At 55.0% G+C, this 11,130-nt stretch overlaps 1 protein-coding gene across 2 annotated transcripts; it reads right to left on the reverse strand.

The window, feature by feature from the left end:
* Window positions 1–2,211: 2,211 nt before the first annotated feature.
* Window positions 2,212–10,855, reverse strand: LOC129019905 (CD177 antigen-like). Of its 2 annotated transcripts, XM_054463437.2 has the most exons (10): window positions 10,692–10,855; window positions 10,465–10,605; window positions 10,066–10,251; window positions 8,706–8,828; window positions 8,380–8,496; window positions 5,210–5,326; window positions 4,095–4,235; window positions 3,178–3,363; window positions 2,927–3,061; window positions 2,212–2,625 (listed from the first exon to the last, which is right to left on the reverse strand). In XM_054463437.2, exons 1-10 carry the CDS (start codon window positions 10,741–10,743, stop codon window positions 2,414–2,416), a joined length of 1,410 nt encoding a protein of 469 aa, XP_054319412.2. In that variant the 5' UTR covers window positions 10,744–10,855; the 3' UTR covers window positions 2,212–2,413. The 2 variants fall into 2 exon arrangements, with proteins under 2 accessions (XP_054319412.2, XP_054319413.2); XM_054463438.2 differs by lacking the exon at window positions 5,210–5,326 and having other exon boundaries at window positions 2,218–2,625.
* Between the last annotated feature and the right edge of the window lie 275 nt (window positions 10,856–11,130).

Genomic DNA, 11,130 nt, shown 5'->3' on the forward strand with positions numbered 1-11,130 from the left:
CAAAACAGCAGGCAAAGGAGAGGTCACTCTGCAGTCAGGGGAACGGCATCTGATTACAGAGGGAGGTCGGGTGGCTGGGACAAGGAGGCTATTTTCGAAGGCAGGCAACTCATGGCGGTAACATTTCCTTGGCCAGGGCCCTGTTCCATGGAAAACTGTAGAAACCCACTAAAGACAAGGCCATCCAAGACTCACTCTCCATAAGAATCGAGATTTGGGTTACATTGCAGGTAACAAATAACATCCAGTGTTATTTGTTGGAGGTGGGAAGACAATGTGGAATGTACTGGAAGAAAGCAGCTCTGAGCACCAGCAGCCCCGCCCCCAGGACCTCAGCAGCTATATTGGAAGCCATCTCCTCCCCATCTTCCTCTCATTGTGGGTGAAGAACTGGTGCCCAGCACAATGGGAAGAGGACATCACTGTCACCATCACACACTGTTACTGTGACAGAGGGGAGGACTGGAATTGTGTGTCATCTGTACGGAGGACTCTGATTTCTTTCCCCCCTTGAGACAGGGTCTCGCTCTGTCGCCCAGGCTGGAGTGCATTGGTGCAGTCTTAGCTCACTGCAGCCTTGACCTCCTGGACTCAGCTTTCTGAGTAGCTGGGACTACAGGCATGCACCACCACACCCGGCGAATTTTTTGTATTTTTAGTGGAGATGGGATTTCACCGTATTAGCCAGGATGGTCTCAATCTCCTGACCTCCTGATCTGCCCGCCTCGGCCTCCCAAAGTACTGGGACCACAGACAGGCACGCACCACCACACCCGGCTAATTTTTTTGTATTTTTTTGTAGAGAAGCAGTTTCACTGTGTTGCCCAGGCTGGTCTCAAACTCCTGGGCTCAAGTGATCCTCCCACCTCAGCTTCCCAAAGTGCTGGCATTACAGGCGTGAGCCACCAAGCCCATCCTGGACTCTGATTTTCATCTGGACAAAGGAAAAGGGTGGATGCCGAGGGGCAAGGGAGTGAACGGTACTAGACATGTTCTGTTTCCTTCTCCAGATTCACTCTCTTCTCCTCTTCCCTCCCCTCTCCTCTATTCTCTACTGTGAATGGCAGATCTATGGGGGCTGGACCAGTGGAGTCTCCTGCTTCTGTGGCCTCTAGGGGGTTCAGTCAATGGGGAACCTCAACTGGAGACCAGAGTGAGGACATCACTTTGGAATTTTAGTTCCCCACCTCCCTCCCCAATATCATTGTGGGCTGGATGCGTTTTTCAGCCTGAGATGGGAGTTCTTGTTAGGCAACCCTCTCTGAATATCTCTCTCTTTCTGTCTCTGGCTCTCTCTCCAGCTCTCTCTCTCTCTCTTTCTGTCTATGTCTCTCTCTCTCTCTCTCTCTCTCTTTCTCTCTGTCTGCAGATTCCAGCAGTGGCTCTTCTCCTCGCCCTTTTTGGGCTATGGTGGTAAGAGAGACCCAATGGTAACAGCTCTAGGAAAATGCTAACCCATTTTTTTCTGGAGTTTTCTCAAGCCCTTATGTTAATTATCCCATGATAGGCAGATGCTACATAGCAACGTTTGGATCAATGATGAATTGCGTGTAGAACAGTGGTCTCCTGAGATGACAGTAGTGTATTTATGCTGTACCTTTTCTATGTTTAGATGTGTATAGATACACAAATACTTGTCGTGGTGTTACAATTGCCTGCAGTATTCACACCATAACATGCACTGCAGGCTTGTAGCCTAGGAGCAGTCAACTCTACTGTCCACCCTGGGTGTGTATTGGGCTATACCATCTGGGTTTGCGTAAGTGCGCTCAACAATGTTCCTATGGCGATAAAATCACCTAACGACACATTTCTAACGACACATCTCTGTCGTTAAGCAATGCATGACTGTATTAACCTCTCCTGCAGTTGCTCAGATGGGGCGAGCCCCCTGTTTGTGCTAGGGCCCTGGCTGCTAGGCTGGAAGCCTCATACATCTCAGTGCATCGTCCCCTCCCAGGTCATGGTGATGCTCAAATACGTTTGGCTGGAGCACCCTGAAGTCTCTGCTACCATCCAAGCTGGTTTGGAAATGTGAACCAGACCAATAAAGGGCAGGCTTTGGATGGTCATTTTCTCATTAGGTTCCTCTCCTCCCCCACGCTAGATCCCTGGGTGTCCTGCTATCACCTCACATGGAGAAATCCCAGCACTGGGAGAAAGGACAGGGTCTTTATTATCAGATACATGCAACTACTCCTCCAGCGTCCCCTCTCCCATAGGGCAGGTCCGGCTGCTCCAGGATCTCCCCAGTGTCGCTATTAGGTGAGTAGATATGAATGATTGTGTGTGGGGAAGATGATTCATGGACAGGATGGGGAAAGAATCTGGTGTCCAAGGCCATTAGGTTACAAGAACATGGACGGTTCAGTGTGGTGGTCAGCAGGGGTGAAGAATCGTGGGGGAAATGGAGTTAGCAGGAAGGGCAAACCGCCCCCCACCACAGCGCTAGGGCCAGTGCTAGCCCTATCCACCACGTGAGAGACTCCAGGCCCCCAGCCCCACCAGGCAGCTCATCACCCTTCTCATGCACAGAGAAGATCCCGATTTGTCTGGTATGGTTCAACAAGGAGCTGGAAGGTTGGGCCACGCAGCCCTGAATGCTCATTTTGGTGGTCAGCCCACCTAGAGGGAGAAGACCAAGTCAGGAAGGACACAGAGTACAGCCCAGCCAAATTCGTAAACCCAGGAGTCCAGGCCGCCAGCCCCTCCTCCCTCAAACCCAGGAGCCCAGACTCCTGGCCCCTCCTACCTCAGACCCAGGAGTCCAGGCCCCCAGACCCTCCCACCTCAGACCAAGGAGTCCAGGCCCCCAGACCCTCCCACCTCAGACCCAGGAGTCCAGGCCCCCAGCCCCTTCTCCCTCAGTCCCAGGAGCCCAGGCCACCAGCGCCTTCATCCTTGGGGCCCTGCTTGCAGCACTCACCTCCTGAGAGATGAATGTACCCATCATAACAATGAGTGGCGTTCCTGGGGCAGGTCATTCGGGGGGAGCCACTTGAGCAGGTTCCAAGGGGCTGCACACAGATAGGACACTGCCGATCTCCTAGGACAGGGGCAGCTGGGAAACAGAGGAAAGGTGGGGGTACATGACTTTGTGCTCAGAGCAGCCGCCCACCTTGGGCCAGAGTCTCTGTGTGTCTGGGCCTCATTTCTCCACAGCCCTGGATCCCATACCTTGAGGAGAGAGGGAGTTCAGCAGGACGCTGCTGCTGTTGGCACTATTGCACAGGTTCGAGGAGCAGAAGTGGGTATAGGAGGCCACAAGCACCCCAGGAGGGGCTGAGTGGATGGTGGTCTTCTGGGAATTTTGAGCCCCAACAGCGCTGCAGCTTTTGGTCCCCACCAGGGTTGATGTGCGTCCTGAGGGTGAGAGGGAAAGCTGGGCTGGGGACTGGGCAGCTCCCAGGGCAGCAGGAGCTCCAGAGCTGGACTCCCTGCCCTTCACAATACCCCCCAGGCAGAGGGTGAATGCCCTGATCACAATTGCATGGGTCATGTTTACTGTGGGGCAAAGACGGAGGCTGGGGCCTGGGTCCTCCCCGAAGCTCTGCCTCCTCCTAGTTCTCACTCAAATGTCACCTTCTCCATGAGTCTCCCCTGAGCACTGAGCTTAAAATTGCAGCCTTCACCTCACTTTTCCTATCTCCTTTTCCTTGCCAGATTTCTCTCCAGAGCTGGGATCTCCACTCCCCATACTTTGCTGCTTTTTGTTTGTTTCCTGTTTCTCAAGGCATATAAAGCTGCAGGAATACAGATGGGATTGGATCTGCAGCGCCTAAAACAAATGCTGGGTAAACATTTCCAGAATGTATGAAGCCACTGAGATTCCTCGGTGTTGGCACGGTTCTCCACCCTGGGCAGGGATTACTGCATACATGGTCACCCCTACCCAGAAAGGCAGACACTGTCATTCCCACTGCTTCACCCCCAGTTTTCATAAGGGGAACCCAAGATGCAGAGAGAAGAGTTGGATTGAAAATTGCAGATGTGAAGGGAGCTGAGCAGGAAATTCAGGGGAAAGAATCCAGTGGGCTGGAGGGAGCTGCCAGGGACTTGGGACAGGTATTCGTCTTCTACCTCAGTCCACACACCTACATCTACGAGCAGCAGCGTCTCCTGACACACCTGCCCCACCTCGCACATCTCGGTATTAAATGTGGTCCATTCAGTGGGTTCTTTACTCAAGTTTTCCTGAGTCTTCAAGGTGGTCCCCCGATGACAGGTCAGAACATCTGGGGAGAGGAAACCCAGGGTCTGTGTAAGCCAGGAACCCACCATGTCTGTCCCTCCACGTCCTGGGCTAGGGAAGGTGATCATGCTCTTGAGTCACACTCCAGGTGACCTGGCCATGGAGTCTCTCAACCACGGATTCAGAAGGGACTTGGGAGTCCAAACCCCACCCGCATTGTTCCCTGTTTCTGCTTGAACACCTGCAGGGACGTCCTCTCACAGCCCTGTGGGAACAGCTGTTCCTTGCTTCAGCTGTGAGAGCAATGGAAGCTCTTCCTGATCCTCTGCCCATCTCTGCTTCCCCATCTGAGCTTTAAGGTCCTCATTTCAATAATAAGGAAGACAGCCTGAGACCTTTCTCATACCTTTCAGTTGCAAAGCCCTATGTTGCAAACAAAAGATGCGAAGGGCCAGGGTGGGCTGAGCACTGCCGCTGAGCACTGCCTCTGCACCTGACTGACGTCATTGCTTCCCACAGATCCACCCATCTAAGGTCCCAGGGAACTCAGCTTATCTGGGATGCCTCATTTCCCCACAGCACCCCACCCTCATTTGCAACAAGGGAAACAGAGGCAGGATTGCTCAGTAGCTGCCCATGCCACACAGCTTGTGAGTGGCAGAGGTAGGCTGGGAACCCAGGGACTCTGGACCCTCAGGGTCGGGGTTGGGAGCAGGAGGCAGACAGGTACTGAAGACCATCCTTGGCTACCTTGGCCCCGAGGCCCTCAAGGCTCTAGTGTGAAACCACAGCCCCTGGCCTTCCCTCATGGCCATCACAGAGCAGGGGGGATCGGTCCCATGACGCAGGGACTCTTAGACTGAGCCCCCAGCTTTCACTAACACATGCGACCTGCAGAACAGATGCCACCCTGGAGGGCTGCTCATTTGCATACTTCACAGATGACAAAATCAAAATCACGGCTCCTGCTCCCTTCTCCCAGCCTTCTCTCCCCACTCCCATCTCCCCTACTTATACCTGTGGCGGCTCGTTTCTGCCGGCCTAGCTGAAAACGTTGGTGTTGTCCTTGACCACGCTCTTTCTCTCCCATGTTGAGTTCCTCAAGAAATCCTACTGGCTTGAGCTGCAGAAAATCTTCAAAACCCAACCCCACATCACCACCTCTGCTGCTTCCAAGTCCCCCTTCGCTCCCACCTGACTCCTGGGGGTCTCCCTGCACCCGCCCATCACTGTTCCTCTCGCTCCATTCTCCAACCAGCAGGAGGAGGGAGGCTGGGTAAACCTAAGTCAGTTCATGTCACTCCTCTGCTCCGAAGACTCCAGGAGGTCCCCCATTCTGGAGAATAAAAGTCTAAGCCATTCCAATGGCCCGGGAGGCCTGATAAGATGCGGCCGCCTCCCCGCTCCATGTACGTGTCCTACTCCACTCCCTCCAGCACTCTGCTCTGCACAGGTGCTTCTGGCAGGCACTCACCCACATCATGGCCTTTGCATCTGCTTCCGCCCCATGTCTGCAACCATCCCCTCCTCTTCCCCAAATCCAGGGAAAGAGGCTCCATGAGATATGGACACTTTTGATCCTCATGTGAAGCTGAGGCTGGAAAGCTGTTTCAGCAGCAGAGCAGGGCCTGGGACCCACGTGTCCCTGATTCAGACGCGGGCTCTTCCCTGCTCTCTCACTGGGACCGCTGCCCAGCTCCTCTAGGGGCAGCCAGGGCCTTATCTGCCCAGACCCCTTGGTTCCTCACAAGAGCTGCTGTCATGGCCCCTTTTAGTAACCTGCGTCCTTGCACCCAGCCCGCCCACTGCTGTGGCTTCTTATAAGCGGTTCCATCACCCTGAAGCCTCTTCTCTCCTGCACTTGGTCCCCAACGTCTTGTTGTTCCCCCAGTTTCTGATGCCTGGTCTTGTGATGCTCACTGTCTGCTAAACTGCTGAACTGCACTTCACCAGGGAGACAAAACAGCCTCCAAGATCTGGCTCCAGTGTTGAAAGCAGAATATGAATCTCTATGAACAGCACTGATTTATGCATAATAGCTGTGTCTTATGTGGTGTGTTTGTGTAGTGTGTGCACATGGGTGATGTGTGCAGGTATGTGTGCTGTGTGTGAGTGTGTAGTATACATGTGGGGGGTGTGGTTGTATGGGGTGTGTGGTGTGTTCATGGTATGTTTGTGTGGTGCGTGCATGTGTAGACATACTGTGTGTGATATATGTGGTATGTGTTTGTTTTGTGTGTTTGGCGTGGTGTGTGTTCTGTGTATCTGTGTTTTGCTTGCATGTGGTGTGTGTGGCATGCCAGAAGTGTTGTGTGTATTGTGTGTTGTGTGTGGTATGTATTGCATGTCCGATATGTTGAGAGGGAGAGTGTGTGTGGTGCCTGATGTGTAGTGTGTACGTGGCATACACACTACACGTACACGTAGTAATTGTGCAGTTGTGTGATGCATTTGTGTGTGTTGTGCATATTGTGTGCTCTGTGTGTGATTTGTGTTCCATATGTGGTATGTCAGGGGTATGGGGGAGTGTGTGTGTTGTATGTGATGTGTGGTGTGTATGTGGCATGGTGTGATGCATTGGTGTCTGCTGTGCTTATGGTGGGCTGTGTGTGTGGCAAGTGTTGCGTCTGATTTGTTTCTGCAATATCTTCTGGATTATCGGTATCATCTGGTCCCAGAGACCAGGGCCAGATCCTTAACACCAGCATCAGTCAAAAGGAAAGATAAATGGCTCAGACCCTGCCCTCCCTGCTCCACAATCTTCCACGGCTCCCCTGCCTTCAGGAGAGGGTCCACCCCTCAGCCTGGGTTTTCAGGTACTTGAGCGACCACCAGGTTCCCCACTTAGCTCTTCCTCCCCCACCAGTATCCATTCTGAAGGCATGCCAGTTCATTTCCTCCCCAGCCTCACACCTGCTGTGCCTTTGGCTTGGAGCAGCTCCCTCTTCGACCCCACACCCACCTTGTCCACCTGGAAAACTTCTAATCACCCCTAATCCCAGCTGTACTCCCTCATCTTGATGAGTCCTTCTCAGGTGGAGTGAGGGACTCTTCTTGAAAACAGCAGGCTCACTCCCACCTCCAGGCCTATGCAGCTGCTACACACTGTTCCCTCTGCCACCAATGTCCTCTTCCTCTTCTACCAATAAGCTGTAGGTCATCTTTAACACACAGTTCACAGGCCACCTCCTCTGTAAAGCCCTCCTTGACTCTCTACCCCAACAACATCAGTATCTTCCTCCTCCGAGCTGCCCCAGGCCCCACATCCCCGTTTGCCACAGCCCTGATCACCTCAAGCTGTGACCATCCTCCCCCTCCTAGTCCTGGAGGCCCTTCAGGTAGAAACAGGGTCTGACTCATGAGGGAGCTTTGCTCAAGTGAGCCCTGCATGTCCTCACTTGAGCAAACACCTCCTGATACCCTTCCTGAGCCGGTTCCTGAGCTACCCAAGGCTGGAAACCGTGGTGCCAGTGATACCAAGCCCCTGGCCTTGGGCTCCCAGCCTAGCTAGGGAGAAACAGCCAAATACACAGAGGAATGTGTGCAGAACTCACACAACTCTCTCTTCTAAGCACTAAGGGTTAGCGTGATGTGGGCAGACAAGGAAACTGAGGCACGGGCAGGGAAGACTTTGCTCCTAGGAGGGAAGCTGGGATTCCTATAAGACCCCCACCTCCCCACCACAGCTTCCTGTTGCTTTGGAGCCCTTCTTATGGAGACATTCCCTGGCATTCTCTTCCATGGCAGCACCTAAATGGGTAAGTGGGGACCCTCTCAGTGTCCTCCTTTAACTCTTGCTTTGTCTGTCACACCTGAAGTGCCCTTGATTTTCTCTCTGATGTTCTCTCCTGTGCAGGCAAGGCTGCTGGGGCACTCCAGCTCCATGGGCGGGGTGGGGGCTGGTGAGGGTGGTAGAGAGGCTACGGTGGCCTAGGGAAGTGGGAGACCTAGGGTTACCCAAGGCCAGGGGTGTGGAGACACAGAAATTGAAGCAACCAGTCACTCTCAGCAGCTTGAGAGCCAGCAGGGGCCCCAGCACTCACTGTTGCCTAAAGCAACATGCCAAGCAACCCACCGTGCACCCTTGACCTTCCTCCTGCTGGCTTTGGTGTGATGGCTCTGGATGCCCCATGTGTCATCGTGCCCCGAGGCTGTGGTGCAGGGCACAGCCTAGGGGCGGGACTCACCTTTTGTATTGCAGTTCTCAGTCATATCCACGGGCCCAATTTCCTGCGTCCCATTGAGCAGGTTGCAATCTGGCTGGGGCATGCATCCCTGGACTCTCAGATTGGAGAAGATGCCTCCTGCAGAAAGGGGGAGCGAGAGAGAGTCAGTGATGCTGCCTCAAGGACCACCCAACCGTCAGAGGCAGGCATAGCTCCAGGAAGCTAGGCTCACCCTCCTCCGGGTCTCATGCCGTGCCTCAGCTCACCCTCACTCCCCAAAGAGTAAGATCTCAGTCCCCAGACTTTCCAGTTCAGTCCCCGCAGGGACCCCGATGTTCCAGGCTTACCTCCCCTGAGCCTGAGGAGGCCATTATAACAGTGTGTGGTCCCCTTGGGGCAGATCTCTTCCGTTGTCCCCTCCAGACAGCCTTCCATAGACAAGCAGACTGGGCACTTCAAGGATCCTGGGTCTAGGGAAGTGACAGACAGAGTGAGGGGGCAGTGAGAGGGCACTGGATTTGATCAGATACCTTCTCCGTACCCCACTTTTGCTGGCCTCAGGAGTCAAACTGCTCAGCCTTCCCAAAGAGGCCTTCTGCAGCTCCCACCATGGGATCTGGATGTGGGAAAATAAAGAAGCATAACCCGTGAAAGAGGAAGGCAGAGCGATCAGGAGGTCTGGGTAGAGGCACCCAGGGCTGGGTACAGAAAGTGGTCTTGGCTGGGTGTGGTGGCTCACACCTGTAATCCCAGCACTTTGGGAGGCCGAGGCAGGCAGATCACAAGGTCAGGATTTCAAGGCCAGCCTGGCCAACATAGTGAAACCCTGTCTCTACTAAAAATACAAAAATTAGCTGGGCATGGTGGCAGGCTCCTCTAGTTCCAGCTACTTGGGAGGCTGAGGCAGGAGAATCGCTTGAACCCAGGAGTCGGAGGTTGCAGTGAGCCGAGATTGCAATGCTGCACTCCAGCCTGGTCGACACAGCGAGACTCTTTCTCAAAAAAAAAAGGGGGTGTCTTGGGGGGCAAGTGGGGGTGGGGGGTGGGCAGGGTGGAGGAGGGGCCTGCTGAGGCCAAATGTAGACTCAGACATGGTCAAGTCTGAACCTTTCAACAAAGTCTGGCCTTCCGAGGGGAGACACAGAAGCAGACTCACTGGTCAAGAGAACGAGGGGGTGCCCTGGAACGAGCCAGTGCCTTCACCTGCAAGTGCTACTAAACCTCCCAGAACAGGAGACTTCTGTGCTCACAAGCTGTTCCAATAAAAGAAGCGCAAAACAGCTCCCTAGACTCTTTATAACACCAGACAAGGAAAGTGGAAAGTTACAGTTCAGTCTCCCTTAGGAAGAGAAAATAGCAAAAACCCTGCAGGAGAACTTCTTGAACTAAACGCAACAGAATAAAAAAGGAATGCAGGATGACCCAGTTAATGGTGATTTCATATCAGAAATCCGTCCTGTTTGCTCTTAGAAGAGGAGGGGTGCGGGGATTCCCGGGTGGCCGAGGTCGGTGGGAGGGATCGGGAGTGAGCGGGGAGGGATGGAAAGGGAGGGGGGCGGGGCGGCCAGGGAGCATCAGGGGAAGGATGGAGCGAGCGAGGGTCGGGATAGGGAGCGAGGGCGGGAGGGACTCCATAACAGCCCCGCTGTGCTCAGCCGAACCCCTCCTGGCAGCCCCTCCCTCTCCTCCCGACCCTCCCGCAGGCACCTGCTGGGGGCTGCGGGGCCCAAAGCGGGGCGGAGGTAACGAGGTTGTTACAGAAGTCCTTCTGGCGGCACACGAAGGTGTAGGAGACCAGGGAGAGGCCGGGGCCCATCCGGTGCTCAGTGACGCGGGGCTCCTGGTCCTTGGCCTTCGTGCAGCCCTTGGAGAGCACCACGCTCACTTGGGGTCCTGGACCGAGAGAGGGAGGCAAGCGAGGATGGAGGTCAGGCCTCCAGGGTCCTGGAGGGAGACGCTGCTACATGGCGTAGGCTGAGAGGCTGGAAAGGGGATCACCGGGACCCTAGGAGTCGCTCACCCCGGAGGGGTGGCTCCCGAGTCCCTGCACAGGGATCGAGGGACCGAAGGGCAGGGCGGGGTCTCTGCACCCCCGGGCCTTCTCACCGCTCTCAATGAGTATCAACGTGTCCTGGCACCCCAAGCCGCTGTCGCAGCTGGTGTTCTTAGGGGTCCATTGCAGGGGCAGGTCGGACACATTCCACACATCCTGAATTGTCCCCAACTGGCAGAACAGCGCCTGCACTCCTGGAGTGGCAAGAGCAAATCCATCTCAGCAGGGTTCCCTTGCCTGGCCTCCAGGGAATCTCCTCCAGGCTGGGGTCATCACTCACCTGGCAGTGGGAAGGTGACCCCCAGGAGGGCCAGCAGTAACACCGGGCTCATGACCTGTCTGTGGCTGGTAATCTCTTTCTGCTTTTTCAGCAGGAAACAAGTCCTTTATACCAGCCCTTAAGCAGCCAGCCCAGAAAAGGGTGGGGAGGGGAAGGCCTTGCTAAATGGAGGCCTGGGCCCCACCCCAAGTCTCAACGGCCCCAGTGGCCTATCAGGGACCCCCTTTCTGCCTCAGACCTTTGGGTCCAGGCCCCCAGCCCCTCCTCCCTCAGATGGAGGGTCCAGGACCCCCAGCCCCTCAGCCCCTCCTCCTTTCAGACCCAGGGGTCCAGACCCCCAGCCCCTCCTCCCTCAGACCCAGGAGTCCAGACCCTCAGCCCCTCCTCCCTCAGACCCAGGAGTCCAAGCCCACAGCCCCTCCTCCCTCAGACCCAGGAG

Source organism: Pongo pygmaeus, chromosome 20, assembly GCF_028885625.2.
Source record: "Pongo pygmaeus isolate AG05252 chromosome 20, NHGRI_mPonPyg2-v2.0_pri, whole genome shotgun sequence".
In the NCBI taxonomy this organism is placed as follows: domain Eukaryota; kingdom Metazoa; phylum Chordata; class Mammalia; order Primates; family Hominidae; genus Pongo; species Pongo pygmaeus.